Source organism: Vigna unguiculata, chromosome 11 (assembly GCF_004118075.2).
Source record: "Vigna unguiculata cultivar IT97K-499-35 chromosome 11, ASM411807v1, whole genome shotgun sequence".
In the NCBI taxonomy this organism is placed as follows: Eukaryota; Viridiplantae; Streptophyta; class Magnoliopsida; order Fabales; family Fabaceae; genus Vigna; species Vigna unguiculata.
Genome location: NC_040289.1, coordinates 32,559,589 through 32,578,886, shown reverse-complemented (window position 1 = coordinate 32,578,886; position 19,298 = coordinate 32,559,589). Strand labels below are relative to the sequence as shown.

At 28.9% G+C, this 19,298-nt stretch overlaps 2 protein-coding genes across 4 annotated transcripts; one reads left to right on the top strand and one right to left on the bottom strand.

Moving 5' to 3' along the window:
- Positions 1 to 6,226: 6,226 nt before the first annotated feature.
- Positions 6,227 to 11,349, top strand: LOC114168870 (condensin complex subunit 2). Of its 3 annotated transcripts, none has more exons than XM_028053839.1 (14): positions 6,227 to 6,639; positions 6,719 to 6,820; positions 7,224 to 7,341; positions 7,632 to 7,699; positions 7,775 to 7,835; positions 7,929 to 8,129; positions 8,219 to 8,508; positions 8,640 to 8,787; positions 8,882 to 9,132; positions 9,237 to 9,267; positions 9,632 to 9,777; positions 9,933 to 10,043; positions 10,328 to 10,592; positions 11,018 to 11,349. In XM_028053839.1, the coding sequence occupies exons 1-13, from the start codon at positions 6,382 to 6,384 to the stop codon at positions 10,544 to 10,546; spliced, it is 2,004 nt and encodes a 667-aa protein (XP_027909640.1). In that variant the 5' UTR covers positions 6,227 to 6,381; the 3' UTR covers positions 10,547 to 10,592; positions 11,018 to 11,349. The 3 variants fall into 3 exon arrangements, with proteins under 3 accessions (XP_027909640.1, XP_027909638.1, XP_027909639.1); XM_028053837.1 differs by having other exon boundaries at positions 8,876 to 9,132; positions 11,018 to 11,348; XM_028053838.1 differs by lacking the exon at positions 11,018 to 11,349 and adding an exon at positions 10,858 to 10,977 and having other exon boundaries at positions 8,876 to 9,132.
- A 1,083-nt stretch (positions 11,350 to 12,432) lies between these two features.
- Positions 12,433 to 14,872, bottom strand: LOC114168529. The gene is made up of 3 exons (XM_028053389.1): positions 14,505 to 14,872; positions 13,642 to 13,665; positions 12,433 to 12,996 (listed from the first exon to the last, which is right to left on the bottom strand). Exons 1-3 carry the CDS (start codon positions 14,704 to 14,706, stop codon positions 12,650 to 12,652), a joined length of 573 nt encoding a protein of 190 aa, XP_027909190.1. The 5' UTR covers positions 14,707 to 14,872; the 3' UTR covers positions 12,433 to 12,649.
- Between the last annotated feature and the right edge of the window lie 4,426 nt (positions 14,873 to 19,298).

The following is a 19,298-nucleotide window of genomic DNA, read 5'->3' as shown; positions in this document are numbered from 1 at the left end:
CAAGTCATGTACTTTGTGGGTTGTAAGTGTGATGTACTTGGTTGTATGTTTTTGTAATTAAATTTTATTAAATGAATGATAAGTGGTGTATGTTTTTGTTAAGTAATTTTATTGAATGAATTAGACTTTGAGTAATTTAAATAGAAGCATAAAAGTTAAATTATGTTGCAAATACACATGATTCCCAAATGCATTTGAATAGATAACATTGTTCGTCAAAAGACATAAGGTGTTGAGCAAAATAAATTGTTAAGCAAAATAAGGTGCATAATACATAATGAAGTTCCAAATGATATGACTTCCATACAAAACGAATTATATAGTCAACTTCCAAATACATATGTTGTTAAATTATGTTGCAAATAAACATGATATTAATCCCAAATGCATTCGAATAGATAACATTGTTCGTCAAAAGACTTAAGGTGTTAAGCAAAATCAATGATTAAATAAGGTGCATAATACATAATGAAGTTCCAAAAGATATGACTTCCACACAAAATGAATTACATAGTCAGCTTCTAAATAAATATCCAAGCTGCAAAATGAAGATAAATAAAGTCTTCATGGTCTCCAAACAGGGCTCCTCCTTATAAATGGATGAGTCTTATAGTAGACTGAGTTTGTTGGGATGTAAAATTCTGACTTGGATGAGTTGGTTGAGCTTGTTGGATCTCTTCACATGCAGAAATCTCAAATGGCTAAGTTTATTTACAGGTTAAAATACCTTTTTGGTCTCAATTTTCGTAAGTTTTGTTAAATAAATTCTAATTTTGGTTTTATGTTCAAATAGGTCCCAATTTTCGTCAATTTTGTTCAATTGGATCTTTTTTGCTAACACTGTTTAAATCATTAACAACCATGAACAGTGACTGCCACGTGTCACTTCGTGGTTTTTTTGATTTTTTGATTTTTTTTTAAATTTTTAATTTTTTTTTAAATGTCCACGTGTCAACCCAGCAAAGTATCATGTGTCAAAGTCAATGTTCTATATTCAATTTGGTCCCTATATTTGTTATTTTTGTTCAATTTAGTCCCAATTTTTATTAACATAAACCAATTTGGTCCCTCTCCAAATTGAAACCAAATTTAATTTTTATATTAAAATTCACATTTTTTATTAAATATTTTTATATAATATATTAAAATTCCATCATTATAACTTTGATATAAAAATTAAATTTGGTGACATCTTTGATAGGGACCAAATTGGTAAATTTTAAACAAAATTGGGACTAAATTGAACAAAAATAACAAATATATGGACCAAATTGAATATAAAACATTGATTTTGACACGTGGCACGTTACTGGGTTGACATGTGGACATTTTAAAAAAATTAAAACAAAATTAAAAAAATTGGTTAAATATATTTTTGGTCCATTAAGTTTCAGTGAATTTTGGAATTAGTCACTCTTCGAAACTTTATACCAATTTAGTCCTTCATCTTTAAAAATATGTAGATTTAGTCATTCTTACCAAATTTTATTAAGTTTATTTGACATTTTAAACGTATTTTATGATAATATTTGAGTTACTATTGAAACAAAAATGTGTCAAATGGTGTAAACAATTCAAATACTATCATAAAATGCACTTGAAACTTCAGATAAACTTAACAAAAGTTGGTTAAAATGACTAAATTCACGCATTTTTAAAGATAAATGACTAAATTGGTCAAAAGTTTTGAAGAGAGACTAATTCCAAATTTCACTCAAACTTGATAGACCAAAAATATATTTAACCCTAAAAAAATTAACAAAAAAAAATCCAAAAAAATATGAAGTGACATGTGACAGTTAGTGTTCATGTTCGTTAATGATTTAAACGGTGTTAGCAAAAAGGACCCAATTGAACAAAATTGACAAAAATTGGGACCTATTTGAATACACAACAAAAGTTAGGACTTATTTGACAAAACTTGACAAAAATTGAGAATAAAAAGGTATTTTAACCTTATTTATATGAGTACTTTTTATATTATAAAAGTTTATATAATAATAATTTTAAGAAAATTAAAATAAAATAATTATATAATTTTGATATTTAACATTAATATAATTTAAATTTACGTGTCACAATTATAAATAATAAAATAATTATTATTGTTATTGTTGTAATTATAAAATTAAATACAAATAATTTTTATAATTTTATTATAAATAGTTTTTATTTATTTTGTAGGTAATTTTTTAATTAAAAAAGTTATTATATTTAAAAAAATGCCAAATTCTAAAAAGACGGTTAATTTTTTAAAAGAATAAATTGATAAAATAATTATTTTAATTTAAAATTTAAACGATAAAATTAAAAGATATGTAGACTAAAAGAAATAAATTCCCCTAGTATATAAATATAGATAAATATATAAAATATAATATGTTAAATAAGAAATCATTGAGATATCTGTAACGTCCCAATTTAGTAGAATAATTCTAATTTATAGAACGTCTCATGTTTATAGTATAAAATAGAGCATCGACATAAAGTATATTAGAATTAACCTTTTTCAGTTATCACAAATTATACTGGAATGGAAACCCAAAGACACAACACAATGCCATGAAAAGAATCTAAACACATATTAGATTAAACTGGAAATTTACTCAAAGAGTAAGAAACTACAAATAACATGGAAATTTAAATTTACTCAAAGAGTAAGAAACTACAAATAACAGTACACAAGAAGAAATGCTCAATAATGACCAATAAAGGATCTAGGAAGCTTAACTACATCGCAACCTCCCCGCCAACATCACAATCACCAAGAGTCTCCACATCTGCTCACAACACAAAAGAAAAAAGCCAAAAAAGAGAACAGACACAAAGAAAAAGTGTAAGCTAGAGTAAAATATTTAACAAGTTATTGAGCAAGCAGATTATAAAACAGGTTATAGACAAGCAAAGCAGTAAGTACCTAAAACATGTGAAAGCAAACAATTAAATGACTCTCTAACTCAATATCCAGATCACTGGTTTCTAAACTCTACAGAGTCTAAACGCAAGGGTTATCACCCAACTACACACAAGGTTAATCCTGCCACTCTCACCATATAAATTATTCTACTCTATGTGAGCGTGAATAATTATTAGAGTTTAGGATACCTTCATTTATCTAGACATCTTCTATATCAAGGTATACACTAACCACCATCACCAAGAGTTGAAACTCTTTTACCAACAAAATCCACATGCCATATCAAGCACTAACAAGATCCCATTCAATCCCATGCTTTATAAATGCATACCAATGTCCAACCCAACCAAGTCATGGCTCATCACATAACAACACATTATGTAAACGATTTGAGATTTTAGAAATAAAACTGCAACTTGTGTAAAACTCCAAAAATTTTGTATTTATATTCAAATTAAAGATTATTGAATCAAGAACCAAATACAACAAGAACCAACTTAATTGAATAACTATAGAGAAAGTTATGCACCAAACAAGCAACGAAGGTCAATGTTGTCAACAACCAAACTACAGGGACCTTGCGATAAAAACTCCTCTCACTACAGAGCTCCGATTCAAGATTTGATCGGTCAAAGTCAAGAACTAGGTGTTAAGGATCTACGGTTAAAATTTCAGCTCAATCCAACGGTTAAAGAGTCGGAAAAGTCAATTTTACTAAAACTGCGCATATCAGAAAAATACAGAGTCGTCCAACGACCAAGTCACTCGCCCAACAATTGCCCAACGCTTCCAGAATACGAGAAATAACGTCAAATATCACAGTTTCATGTTTCATGAATATTTGAATCCTAACTCAGAAATATACCAAAAACTAACGTTTTCCCCAATCTTTTCTCATATTTCACAAAACATTAATGACATAAAATAAAAATAACGTGAAACCCTAGCTTCCTTACCTGACCTGAGAAAAAGAGGGCTAAAGGAAACGAGAGCCCTAACAACAGCTCACACAACACCAAGCTATAACGTATTCGGGGTACACGAAAAAAAAACTATTAGAGCAACCCCAAGTTGGACCAATACTACTAACCCCTCCTTAAGTGGACTGGTCTTGGACTCTTGAAAAGGCCAGACCTAACCCCTCCTTAAGACAAAGTGTAAAATAGAAAAAAAGGGTCTTACGATATCCATTTTATTCATTATAATTATCTAGGTGGCCACATTTATTTTTTAAATTTATCTTTTAAATACCTTTTTTTTAAATTAAATTAATTATTTTTTTAATTTTAATGACTCTTTAAATTATCCATTTTTTTAAAATTTAATATTTTTAATTATAAAACTACCTATAAAATAGATAAAATTTATTTATATTTAAATTCATAATTACAACAACAATAATAATAATTTTATAATTTTTTATCAATAAAAATATTTAACATAACGTATGTTTTTATTAATATTTTTTTAATCTTTTCTCATAATTTATGTTTTTTTTTTGTTGAAATTATATATTTGACTCATCAAATATATAAAATAATGATAAAAATATTTTATTTAATTAATTGTATTAGATTCAAATTAATATAATTATTGGTTTTTAACTCAATCAAATAAGAACACACTGATAAAAACATATGCGTCTATATTTATTTATTTTAAAAAAAATTATTAAAGTAAATATAAATAATTGAATTATAAATATTTTTAACTTATTTTGTAGATAATTATTTTATTATAGATAGTTATTTTATTTAGAAAAAGCAGTTAAGTTAAAGAAAAAGTTAATTGTTTTATTTTAAAAAAGTAGTAAAAAATGTTTTAAAAAGTTAATTAAAAAGTAAAATTTGTAAGACAATTATTTTTCTAGTTTATTATTGTATAAATTAATATTGGAAAAATTATATTTTGTTTACATGATTATTCTTTTAAATTATAAACAAATTATATAAGTTCGACATAGTTAAACTAAAATTCAAATATTTGTTTTTGAAAATATTTGAGTTATAATTTTATTGTTTTAATTATCTGGCAATTTAAATATGTACGTTAAGATTATATATAGCGAGAAAATTTATCTCATCTTTTGATATTTGTTAAACAAGATCATTTTGATGTTGCTTTTAAGTTGCTAAAATTTTGTGGGAGGAGACTGTACTTTAATGTTAGGGTTAAATATGTTTTTAGTTTCTTGTTTAAGTGAATTTTGGAATTAGTTATTTTTAGAAATTTTATGCCAATTTAGTCTTTTATCTTTATAAATGTGTGGATTTAGTCTTTTCTACCAATTTTTGTTAAGTTTATTTGCCATTTTAAACACATATGATAATAATATTTGAGTTAAAATTGAAGCGAAAATGTGTCAATCCGTATAAACAAATCAAATACTATCATGAAATACGTTTGAAACATCAGATAAACTTAACAAAATTAAAATTTGGTTAAAATGACTAAATTCACGTATTATCAAAGATGAAAGACTAAATTGGTAAAAAATTTTGAACATGGACTAATTCCAAACTTCACTGAAACTTGAGAGACCAAAAAACATATTACATATTTAACCCTTAATGTTAAATTAAAAAACTAATTAATAATATGATAATGATATTTTAACTCATTCTTTCTTATCCATTTTTAACTTATCACTTCAATCACTCTTCAACTTCAATTATTTATTTTAATTTTTATTAATGGTGTGGTGTGATGATCTAAGGATGATCGAAATATGATGGATTAAAAGTGTATCAAAAAAAGTGGATTAAAATTTCATTATCTTTAATAATATATCTATCATTGATATTGAGATATTTTCTTAAATTGCGACCTGAAATTATTAAATATACTAGAATAAATAATATGTAAAATATTATTTATTAATTTAATTTATTTTTTAACTTGGTTATTCGGTTTATAAATCTTCCACTTAATTATCATTTTATTACTACTATATTATTCTCAGTTTTTTTAGCTTAAAACCTTAAATAGTGTTTCAAAATCGGACTTTTGTTTAAAGAAATTGTATTTCAAAACACGATTTGCACACTGTGCACAGCAAGTTTAAAATTTATGGATAAATTTACTCATACACCTAAATTATCCCATTTTCACTTAGTAATTAGAGACTAAAAAAACTAATAATTTAAATGAGAGACCAAAATTGTATTTTAGCTTAACTTATAAATTTAAAGTACAATTTATATATTAAATATACTTTTATAAAATTAATTGCAATATGTTTTATATGTTTAAATGTCTAAATATTGATTATTGATATAATTGAAGAAAAAGCGAGACTGTAGATATCATTTGACGCTCTAGTGTGTTTGTTTCTCACAGAATCACCAATTCAAATTACAGAATTGGAGGGAAACCACCGCATTCCCGTTTCTCCCAAATCTCTGCGTCTCTGATTCCGACTTTTCCCTTTCCGAATTAAACCCTAACACCGATCCGCAAACTCCATGGCGGGAACCCTAAGCTCCAACTCATTGGTGGGTCAGAAGCAGAGGTTCCGCATTCAGTCGCCCATCAACAACTTCTTCTTGGGCTCCAACAACGACAAGCTCGAGCGCGACGAGGCCCGCGCCGCCCGCGCAGCCGCAATCCGCCGCAAGAGCCTTGGCTTCAGCCAACCTTTTCTGGCCAACTCGGATCCCTGCCTCAACAAACAGCAAATCCTCGATTTGTTCCAAAACTGCATCAAACTCGCCAGCGAAAACGTAAAATCTAAAGCAAATATTTTTAGTTAAAGACTATTCTGTTTTTGTTTTTGTTTTTATTTTTTTTTTGTGTTTGCAGAAAATTAATCAGAAAAATACGTGGGAGTTGAACCTGATTGATCACCTTACTGATATCATCAAGGCCGAACAAGAAGATGACTCGGAGACTAATTTTCAAAAAGTACGTTCTCATTAATATGCAGTTTGATAATTTATGAGATTTTTTGTTTTATGGAGTTTAATCGCATAGTGCTATGTCACGTGTGATATATTTAAATTTAAACTGGAATTCCGCCGTCAACGGCTACAATTTCGTCCCCAACGTGAAGATTTATGCGGCTTTTGCGATCATATCTGCAAATTCCTGCAGCATTATGGATTCTGACTTAATTGTAACAGCCTCCAGAATTTAAAACCCTGTTTATGACCAAGTAATTTAGAAGATTTACTTGCTTCTTTGTTTATGCATAGCACAAATTAGCTTACAAGAGTGAAAAACTACTTTCAATGTCACAACAATGACACTAGAAGCAAAGTTATGTTTATCTAGAACGCAGATGTTCATTGGAATTTTGTTTGGGCAGGCAAGCTGCACTCTTGAGGCTGGAGTCAAAATTTATTCATTACGAGTAGATTCAGTGCATTCTGAGGCATATAAAGTTCTTGGTGGGATGAATAGAGCAGGCCAAGAAGCTGAGCAAGGTTAATTTTGTCTTATCATTTTCTTGTTTTTGCTTTTTGAAAAATGAAAACTGCGTTTGTAGTGAGCTCCCTAGGTAATTTATTTGTCGTAGGAGTTCAAGTAGGATTGTTTGGCTTCCTTATCGAATTACTAGAGCTCTAATTCTAAAGCATGCTTGGTAACTAGCTAATGATTAATGAATGTCTGCATGATTTCAAATTCAGAGGGCTGTACATTTGCTTTTGATTTTTGTAATATTTGGCTCTTAATTAGTTCTAATGCTAAGCCATGACGCCATCATGTCAGTCAGACACTAGCCTGGATGGTGTTAATATTGAAAGTGGAGGAGAAGAAAGCAGGAAAGAAACAAACAAAAAGGTCTGTGGTCTATGGATCCCTGGCCTTGGCTGGTTAAACACGTTGCTTTGTTTTAACAGTTGTTTTTGTATGCAGTTGTCACCTTTGTCAACATTGGAATCATCTTTCGAGGCACTTAATGTAAAGAAGTTTGATGGTGATCTCAAATCCTAATCTCTTTCTGTTACTGTTTGACAATGTGTCGAGTCCAGGTTGTGTTGAAAATGGGTATGCTATTGTGTTTTCTCAGCTGCATTTGTTGTGGATCCTCTCTATCGCCAGACAACAGCAAAATTTGATGAAGGTGGAGCTAAGGGTCTTTTAATGAATAATCTTGGAGTATACGGTGGATGTAGGGTGCTCTTTGATTCACTAGAAGTGCCTGCGAAGTGTATGGAAAAACAAAATCAATCTGATATTTCAGATACTATTGATCTTTCTTTTGTCAAAGGTGTGTTGCTTTTTAAAAAATCTGGTGAAACTGTCGTTAGTTACATCTGAAAAAGAGCGCATTCAGAGCGGACTTACTTTGTTCTGTAGATTGTATTGAGCAGATGGTGTTGGACATGCGTGTGAAGGATGAAATTTCTCCAACTCTGAGGACTATAGTAAACTTATTTGATGAAAGTAACAGAAGGCCCACTGATGTTCAACTTCACGACAAGAATTCAGCTGAAGATCTTGACACTTCTTTTAATAATGAAAGTGGTTTTGACAGAGAAGAATATGAGAACAGCAACGCCTGGAGTGACGATCACGATGACCAAACGGTTGTTGCCGATGGAGGCTATATTGCTGACGCAGATCCAAGTTTTCCCAATTACCCTCAGGTTTTTTTAGTTTTCAACCATAGAACATATATGAATGACTGTCTTGAATGGGCTTTTAAAACTATTATTTTAATAATTAATACGTGAATAATGTACTTGTTTTAATATCATTCCAAATCTTGTACATGCAGGACAGTGATGAGCCATTTCCCTCCCCTGACGCTGATATGGATGACAGATTTGACAGTGTTGACGGATATTTGTTTTTGAGTCTGGGTTTTAATTCAAAGCAAAACGCATGGGCAGGCCCTGATCATTGGAAGTATCGAAAATCCAAAGGTGCGGTTTGGGTATCAGATAAAAATTTGAATACTTTTATATTTTTTGGAAATCAGTATGGTAAATTAGTTAAGAGTCTTTGTTGTAGCCTCAGAGGTTCATCCTACTTCCGAAGATGGGTCGACCCTAAAAACTAGACAGCCTAAGAGTAAGAGACAGGCTGAAGTTGAATTAAATTTCACAAATTCTCTTGAGAAGGAAATGCTAGATATATTTTCTTCTCCCAAGAATCCCAAATCGTTACTACTCCCCGAAAGCAGATTGCCTTGCAATACAAAACTTCCCGAGGACTGCCACTATCAGCCAGAGGATCTTGTCAAGCTGTTCCTTCTGTCGAATGTGAAGGTAGTTTCTTTTAGTTATGAGGTTTAAAGTGTTCTACTGATGAATGTGAAGGCACGGAGTGATGCTTATTTTGTATCACTGATGATTTTCCATGCTTTCTTTAGTGTCTCGCGAGGAGGGCAAACAGGTTTCAAGGTAAAATTTGTGATTTCAATATATATTATGTGTGTGTATGAAGTATGAATTAATTTATAAATTCTATAATAATTTGTTAAAATCTTCTGTTTCATTCGACTGTCAAAGTTGATAAAATTATAATATTTTTAAAAAGTAGTTAAAGCATAAAACTTTCATTTTACCAAGCTTGACGTGCTGTAATTTGATCATATATTTCTGGAGATAAATGTCATTAATTACATCAACATCATATTTGGTATAGTGTGATCATATATCTCTCTCTATATGTAGAATGTACATCAACAAATATTGAAAAAATATACATTTAGCACATTTTCATCTGTTGCTAAGTTGTGTTTTAACTAACGGTGTTTTTCTGTAGACGGATCTAGAGAACAATCCAATGAATATGAATCATTCCCTACTTGGGACAATGGAAGTGTTGGTGGGGATGACTTTGGTGACTACGGAGGTGATCTTCATAGTGACGTGGAGGACTCCAACACTCTTATTAGTCAGCCTCGCCAGGTGGCTTTTAGTGAACAATTTTCACAGTTACTCTTGACATAATTTTGTTACATAAAGTGCTGAAAGGAGAACAGTTACACATAGTCCTTATCATTAATTTTCAGTCGAAAATATTGCAGTTAGAACTGATGTATATGCATATTTTCAAATGACAGGTCAATAAAATTGAAGTCCAGTACGACAAGACTTCCAAACAAGTTGATGTTCATGCACTAAAAATTACTATTTGGGACCATGTTCAAGAATCTGTTAAACTTCCTTCACAGGTATGTCAATATTCCACCATTTCGTTGAAAATGCGGAGTACAAAATATTTGTTGTCTAGTTATAAATTTTTAAATTAATCTTTCGCTTTTGGGTTTCCTCAAGACAAACTAAATCTTGTTACAGTGAGACTTCTTCACAACATTGTGTTTTTTTTTTAGGATTCTGTTCCATTGCTAACGTTGTATATTTTTTTCTTAACTTTATATGTCTAAAAGTAAATGAACAATGTGATATTTTCTCTAATTTTTACATTGATTTGTTTTTTTGACTCTTTATACTAAAGGGTCAAAAAGATACCTTATCTTTCAGGAATATTTTGGCCAACTTTCCTAGTGAATGCAATGCTGCTGCAACCGTTAGTGACATCTCACCTCACTTGTGCTTCATATGTCTATTGCATTTGGCAAACGAGAAAGGATTGAGCATTCAAAACTGCTCCAACTTAGATGATCTTACCATATTCCTTCCACATGTTGCCGACTCTATAAGGGGAACAGTTTAGATTCTTCATCACTCAATTATTCGCTCAGGAATCAAAAAATGTTTTGGTATGTTCCCTTTACTATTTGCTTTAGAAAGGTTTGATTTTTCTTTCTTGTTTTCCAATATTAGCGCATTTTTGAGGAATGCCTTTTTTACCTTCGAAAATTTCCTGGAAAACCTTTTGTCTACATTTTCCTTACTCGATTAATCTAAAAAACACTTCGAGGTATTTCGCCTTCTTAATTTTTTATTTTATTTTTATGACAAACATCTGCTTATGAACTTTCTCAAGCTTTTTTTAGGATGGTAGTTAATATTTGAGGATTGCAGATAACAGATTTGGCTCTAAAAACTTGATAAGAGAAAAAAAAACTTGAAATCAAATTGGTCATGAGGTTGGAGTTCAATGTCCTTTACGTATATGACTCAATAATTAAATTTGGCCTTTGATTCATTCAGACGTGACATGCATTTATGTTATAATTTTCAGATGGGGACTTTGTTAATGGTGTGAAACATGTCCAAGAAAGCATTGAAGTGAGTAACAAGTTGTCGAGTCTGGTTGGAGGTTGCAAATATTGGTTATGGAGGTTTAACAATCGTTAAGATTTCAGATCTATCATGATATCTTTGTCTTTGCCTACATGAAAGGCTCTTATTTTATTATCAACTCCAGCCCGTTTCATGTGTGTCTAATGCTAGCGTTGTATAAATAAAGTCAAAGATTGTTGATGAGTTGCTGATTATTGAATCACACTCCCTTTCCTCTCACTTTCTATTAATTATCAAACTGAAATAACCACATTTATGGTTAATTGTAATTGATATAGTTAAATCGTTTTTTAACAATTTTAAAATGCTCATGTTTATTGTTTAATCTATCTCTTAAGATAAAAACCAACTAAATCAATGTAAAGTAAAATTTAATCAAGTCTAATTTCATTGTCCATTTGGATACTTCCAAGAGTTTTTATTAACTTTCTTATTAATTTAAGTACTCACAAATGAGGCATTTTATTATTTTAGTACTCATCTAAATATAGAAGAAACTTAAAATTTAATTAGATAAAAAAATTAATGAAAAAATAATTGTCTAATTTGTTGAAATAAAGAGTTTGTTGGTATTTATTCAACATAACGCGATAGTTGATCAATATGGATTTATTATAACTTTAATCTTCACAGTCAATACTTTCATTGAGCTATTGTAAAAACATTTGAAAATAAAGTAATAACTTAGAAGAGTTACTACTTAATTTTTTTTTCAAGTTTAGTACGGTAAGTTTTTATTTCCAATATTCTCTTTATATCGAATTCATAAGTAGATAAATATTTACGTAATTCAATTACTAATTTATGTTACACGGCGTTATTTATTAGAATAAGATAAACGATCCACATGATTAATTATTTGTAAAATTCACCTGTGTTTTGCACAATCATTTCACTAGTTTATATTTCATGTAGTTTTAATGACATTGCGTATGTTTTACATCTAAGTTATAGTTCATTTTTAATTTGTTTTTTTTTTTTTAAATATTTCAAAAGGCATAACTGTAAAAATAGTAAGAGTAAATGAGACATATGGTTGAGTTTTTCACTTTACATTTGTGCACTCTGACATTACGGACACCATCCATATACTACAAAAAATATTTATGGAAAGTCATTTTGAACATTATTCAAAATTATTATACCAAGAAAAAAAATGGATTCTTTGGTAATTCATGGTTGAAGAACTGAATAACCATACTTTAAAACGATTGAGCAAAATTAATTTACTCGATGGTTCTTTTATTTTCATTGTGAATTAAGCCTAAAATTGAATAAACATGACGAGGAAACAAAAGTATGAACGCTGGTTCAAAGCTAAAGCCAAAAGAAACAAAATGATATTAGTAAATATTTTTTTATGCAGAAGTTTATCACAACATTTAACACTTTCTTGCTTTAAATAATGATACACGTGGATTCAATATCCAAAAATGAATGATAGAAATTCAACAACATTTGTATGTTACACTTGATCTTTCACAAACACAGGTGAGAGACACGATTACTTGCTTTTTCTATTATCAGTATCGAAAACCATTTGGTTGAAAAGTATTATCATGTAATGTATCTAAGAACTCTGCACTTTTCCTTGAGAGCGTGCATGAGATTTGGCAAGCCCTTCTTTCCACCCTTTCTGACGTGCTCTAAGTTCCCACAATGCAGTTAGCTTCTTCTGTTCCACCAATGCCAACTCAGACTTCTCCCTAGCCTCTTCGCAAGTTTCCATACCTGAATTGCACTTGTCAGCTTCCTTCTGATACTGTGATGCAATCTTCTTTGCCTCAAGCAGTGCCATGTCTGCATGTTGCTGATTTTCCATCGCTTGGTTCTCCCGCAGCTTCAGTTCCTCTGTCAATAGCTCTGCAAAGTTTTTTTCAGTGTCTCCACTCACTTCTGGATCAGACTTTGCACAATCTGAATAACAGTTCCAATCAAGAAAAGGAAAAAGCTGCTGTTAATGAAAGTTGAAACCACAGAAAAGCATCAATGAAAATAACATGTTTTGTGAATGCTGCTGGCGGATGACAACTTCTGCTATTGAGTTTTCATGTTGTTTCCTAGCAGAGGCTTGTCCATTACAAGATTAAAATTTGTTGTTCGTAATATTTAAAGTGGGCAATGAATCATAAAGCAACATGAAATCTAAGGAAAATTTTAGTACATATTTTGGCATTATCATTTAGTTTGATACATCCAAAATCATGTAAGTTGCCCCAAAGCAATTGACATGGATACTGGGGTGACATAAAACAAAAAGCTAGAGTGGACATAGTTCAAGATAAGTAGATGTTTTAAACATGAAAGTAGGCCACGAATTAACCTTTTTTTTTCTGCTTTTCACAATAAAAAGGAAAAACATACGAGTGAAGCATGAAATTTATGATCCTAAATTATGAGAACTAATAATAGCTATCTTACTACTTAAAGTTACTTAACATAGTTACTTCAACTCCAACAGTTCTACAGTCATACAAGTGTTAGATAGAAAAAAAAAGTATGTCAAGAACAAGATGGATTATTATATAATTCACTGTAGTTCATTCAGGAGACGAAACCAACCTCCAAAGGAAGTGTTGCTCAGCCCTGCAGAAACAAAGAAAGAAACTGAAATCAGTACATGCTCAATTGGCAATTAATCATGATGACACTCAATTAGAGCTACAATAGTTGTAACAGTACGAAAAAAATGAGATTACAATTAATATAATCGCGGATTTATCAGTTTATTAGTGATAAGATAACCAATGTTATGGTACTTAATTTCATATTTGTTGTAAGTAGTCTCATAAATTTGACAGTGAAAGCGCAGATCAACATCAATTTTTAACTAGCAATTGACAATGGTAAAGTGTAATGAGGAAGGGGGAGGTAGATCAAGTTTCTTTTTAGGCCCTAACATCCACTTGAAAGTTCATGAGCAAATTATTCTCAGCAATTCATCAAGACTTTAAAACCCACCGTTTTCATTGCTCTAACAGTTCTAGTAAGTCCCATCAAAAGCGATTCATGTAAAAATTTGAAACTTGTAACTTTTCACTGGTCTACTTAAGTCTCAAAGCAAAAACCAAAAACCCTAGCACAATAAAGTTAAAGAAACAAACCCATCTACACCGTCGTTTGACAAGTTTTATCAACAATGTCCTCTCATCAAATCACTATGCCCGGAGAACAGAACCAGAAGTTTAAGAATTAATTGCTTAAATCAGTTGAAGCACTCATGATTCAACTTCCACGATTGCACTAACACCCACCTACCTTACACAAGTAAAACGAAACTAAAAGTAAAAATACCAGCAGTACCCAGATCTCGAAAACTCATCCAAAGCCTACCCAATTAAGAAAAGATGATTTTTTTAGCAAGATCAGGAAACGGGTAATTGAGTAATTAAGGAAATCAGATCTGAAAGAGAACAGAGAAAGACCTTGAGGAATGGAAAGAATGGGTTGAGAAGAGCAATCACAGACGCAGGGGGCACAAGCAGAAGGAGAAGAGTGGCTCACTGCAGCCAAACCTTCAACGAAATGCCAGTAGAGAGGGGGACCCACTATGTATCCTGCTATGCAGAGAGCCACCACCACCAAACTCACTCTCAACAACACAGCCTTTGATTGGTTCATAGCCATTATTCTCTCTCTGTGCTTTGGCACACACAAACACAAGTGAAGACAGTAATAACAGAAATCTAGTGAGAGAAAAGGAACGAATGATAGTGTCTTTTGGGGCCGTCGGCAATGTCAAGTGGAAAGTTTGAGAAGTTGTTCACACTGCTTCCTCTTCTGTCTTCCGATTTGAATTTATTGTCATTTTCTTCTATCAAGCAATAATTACTATTTTACTGTAATCTTATTCTAAGTAAATAATAGGTTAAAATACTTCGTTATTATTGTTTCTTACTAAAATATCAATTTAATCCTCTATTTTTATATTAGGTTCATATTTTTTTTTGTAAATTATTAACAATTAGGTCTTTTTTGTTAGTATAGAATTAACACAGTTAAGTAAGTGTCACGTGTCAGCTCTTCGTTTTTTGAATTTTTAAAATTTTTTTTAAATATTTATGCCATGTGTCACGTCTGTAGTGTGTCACGTGTCAATCTAATATGATGACACGTGTCAAATTATTGTATGAATATCAATTTGATCATCATATTTGTTAATTTGATTTGATTTTAGTTCCATTTTTTTTAAATTTTCAATTTCAAGCGCTCCAAATTTAGACCAAATTTTACTTTTATACAATGTTATGATTATTTTTATTAAAATTGATATTTTTATTAAATATTTTAATAATATTAATTGTATTTAATATTAAAATTTTAAATATATTTATCTTAATTTGTTATAAAATTGTTTTAAAATTTTACATTTGAATTTATAAAATTGTTATTTTGAAGCCAACTCTAAAAAACTGTTGAATATATAATGTTATACAAATATTTCGAGTATAAATTTATTAATCTATATATTTATAATTTTAAAATAAAATTTAAATAAAGTTTGATGTAAAATATAAATTTAAATAAATTAGTTATTGTTAAAAATGTGGATACATGTGGAAAACATGATTAAAATATTAATGAGACAATCGTAGATATCGGTAGTCATCATATTATAATTTAAATTTAAAAATATGATTAAAATACTAATATATTAATTTTTAATAAGTTATTTTTTAACAAATGGTTTTAAAGAAATCCTATTTTGAACTTTGTTTTTTTATGAATTAAATTTAGGATTAAATATGTTTTTGTTCTTTTAACTTTTAGTGAATTTTGGAATTAGTCCATTTTGAAACTTTGGACTAATTTAGTCATTCATCTTTCGAAATACATGGATTTAGTCCTTTTAATCAATTTTTGTTAAGTTTATTTGAAATTTCAAGCACGTTTCATAATAGTATTTGACTTAACATTAAATCAAAAATGTGTCAAACAGTATAAACAATTCAAATACAATCCTCAAATGCGTACGAAACATCAAATAAACCTAACAAAATTTGATTAAAATGACTAAATCCATGTATTTCGAAAGATAAATGACTAAATTGGTCCAAAGTTTCAAAATGGACTCATTCTAAAATTCACTAAAAATTAAGAGACAAAAAACATATTTAACCCATATATTTATTCTAAATATTATGAAGAATATTGCTTCTAAAAATTAAAATTATATCCTTCCTTAAGAACAAAGATCTTAAAATATTAGAATAGAGGGGATGAAAATAGCAAATAGTGGGGATGAAAATATGCTTCATGAAAAGGGTGTGACAATTAATCAAAAACATATTTTTTATTTTATCTTTTTTACGAATGCATTCACCTAGATGAAATTGGGTGTTAACAATATCCTTTGAAATTTTGAAGTAATAATTCTGTGATACAAACAAACACTTTAATTGTTTAATTGTTTTTTTAGATATTTTAACATTATTTTTTATTGGTTTTTCTGTTAATTTTATTTTTGTATGTTTAATTATATTTTAATTTTTAGCAACATTAAAATATAGTTATTTTATTATTTAATTGTTTTTTAGCTTTTATTGTGAGCATTAAATAAAGGAGAATGTTAACCAGTATTTGGACACTATTAAAGATTAATTAATGCGCATGTGCGCATTGATTTACTATTTTTACACTGAAAATTGCAATAATTAAATCCATTAATTAAAATAACGTAAATGCATATAACTGATTTGATAAAGACAGAAGTGTCATTTGAAATTTTAAGCAACTCTGATACAAATAAACACTTTAGAATTGTTAATGTCTCTACTAAAAGTTTAGGTAATTAAATTGTTTTATATTGCTAAATTTATGTATTTATAATTAATAATTTCAGATATTGAAATTTTTTTTTTAATACAAGAGATTTTGTTAAGTTAACAAAAATGTTGCAAAAGATTATGAGGTTAGAGAAAAGAAATTTAACGAAGTCTCAAAATGATACTTTAATTTTATTTTTTGTAAACTTTTAAAATGTTTAACACTATTTTTTTCTTAATTTTTATACTATTTTTTTAATTATATTTTAATTTTTAGCAACATTAAAATATTGTTATTTTATTAAACACATTTGTACAACACTTAAGGGTATTTTTGTCCTTTAAATAGAATAAAACTTCATTGATGGTTATTAGGTCATATTTTATTTATTATCACAATTAACTATGAACTTTAACAAGATTCACTATATATTAATTATTCTTAACCAATACTCTTAGGACACTGGTTAGCAAGACCCTTAAATAAAATATGGGTCTTAATAATCAATGTTCTAAGGACATTGGTTAAGGATAATTAATATGCATTGAATTTTGTAAAAGTTTATTGTTAATTGTGATATTAAATAAAATCTGACATGATTATATTTTAATATTGCTAAAAATTAAAATATAATTAAACATATAAAAATTTAAATTAATAGAAAAACCAACAAAGAATGGTGTTAAATGTCTAAAAAGTTAAAAAAGAAAAACAATTGAAATATGAGACTTCATTGAATTTCCTTCTTTGACTTCTCGATAACCTTTTGCAATATTCATGTTAGCTTAACCAAATCTGAATAAATAGACTATTTCAATAGGACAATCATACTATGGCTTCAATTCTGTGACTCTCACCCTTTACTTCCTGAGGTGAGTTAGTGTGGACCATTCATTAATGTGTCACTATCTTTTCCTTTGAAATAATCAATGACTCATACTAAGTCGTCAGAGAGTAAATGATGAGAGTAAAAAAATGGAAGTCATATTATAATTTTCATTTCAATATCTGAAATTATTAATTATAAATATACAAAGTAAGCAATAAAAAAAATTAATTATCTAAACTTTCAATAGAGACCTTAGAGATTTCAAAGTGTTTATTTAGTATCAAAGTTATTACTTAAAAATTTCAAAGGTTAATTTGTCGTTATAAAACGTGTGATATGCATTTATATTATTTCAATTAATGGACTTAATTATTCCAGTTTTCGATGTAAGAATGGTAAGACCAATGCGTATTAATGATTCCTTAATGGGTACCTTAAAGTTACTGGTTAGCATTCTCCATAAAATATTAAACATTTACGACACTTAGACATTTTAGTACTTTAGATAAAATAAAATTATATTAATGACCATTAGTTATATTTCCTTTAATATTACAGTTAATTATGAATTTTTACAAGATTCAATGCGTATTAATTATTCTTAACTAGTACCCTTAGGACACCGGTTAACAAGACTCTAAAAAATATTACTGTGGTATTAAATATTTATTTATTTATAGAAATTTAGATGTATAATAAATTATAAATTGCAACAAATGAATAGTATATGAGATCCTTAGTGTAAATTATATATATATATCAGTGGTTTAAACAATCTTGTTTGGTTAAGATCCAAAAAATTATTTTGTTGATTTATGTAGTCCAGTTGTTTGCTTAAATTGAAAACGCTTATTCTATTTTTAAAATTGTAATTATAAAAATGCATTTGAAAAATATATTGATAGTATTAGTAATAAACAGCAACAACGTTTTAGTACGTACTTTACTATTTGTTTTGGGCTGATTTTTTTTCATTCAATCAAATTTGATTATCTTAAAATTTCTTTTTGTTAGAAATATTTTATTATAATTTAAAAATAAATAATTAAAATAAAAATTCTATTGTTACTTATATTTTTATAGATATTTAATTTATGGATTAATGTTTTTAATGGCTAATGACTATATTCTTATTACTTTTACTTCTTTGTCTCCCTTTTCTATTTATAAATACCACCTAAGTGTATGGGAAAGACACAACAACAGAGACAACAAACACTAGAGTTTTTCTTAAGAGTGTTATTCTTTATTGTTTATATTATCTTTAAGACAGTGGTGTTCATAAGGTTCGGAGATCCTTCGCTGCACTCGATCAATCTGGCGGGTTGTTGTATCTTGAGAGAGAAACACATTTGATTTGGCGGGTTGTTGTATCTTGAGAGAGAAACACATTTGATTTGAAACACATATGATTGTGTATTTGTTTAGCCCTAGGGACGTTTTCTCTCTAAAAATAGCGCTATGCGTGCTTCAACCCAAGATATTTCTACTCCTTACCTTTTATCTTTTATTTTTATTATTATTATAATTGTTGATCTCTTAATATTCATTGTTTTATATATTGTCTTAATATTATTATTGATTTAATAATTATTATTATATTATTTCATATTTATATTTAATC

Excerpts from the sequence above, each read along its gene's own strand:
- LOC114168870 (XM_028053837.1), top strand. The coding sequence starts at position 6,382 with ATGGCGGGAACCCTAAGCTCCAACTCATTGGTGGGTCAGAAGCAGAGG. Across the intron at positions 9,133-9,236 it reads TCCTTCTGTCGAATGTGAAG|TGTCTCGCGAGGAGGGCAAA; the intron begins GTAGTTTCTTTT and ends TGCTTTCTTTAG. Across the intron at positions 10,044-10,327 it reads CTGTTAAACTTCCTTCACAG|GGTCAAAAAGATACCTTATC; the intron begins GTATGTCAATAT and ends TTTATACTAAAG.
- LOC114168529 (XM_028053389.1), bottom strand. The coding sequence starts at position 14,706 with ATGGCTATGAACCAATCAAAGGCTGTGTTGTTGAGAGTGAGTTTGGTG. Across the intron at positions 13,666-14,504 it reads CATTCTTTCCATTCCTCAAG|GGCTGAGCAACACTTCCTTT; the intron begins GTCTTTCTCTGT and ends TTGTTTCTGCAG. Across the intron at positions 12,997-13,641 it reads GAGCAACACTTCCTTTGGAG|ATTGTGCAAAGTCTGATCCA; the intron begins GTTGGTTTCGTC and ends ACTGTTATTCAG.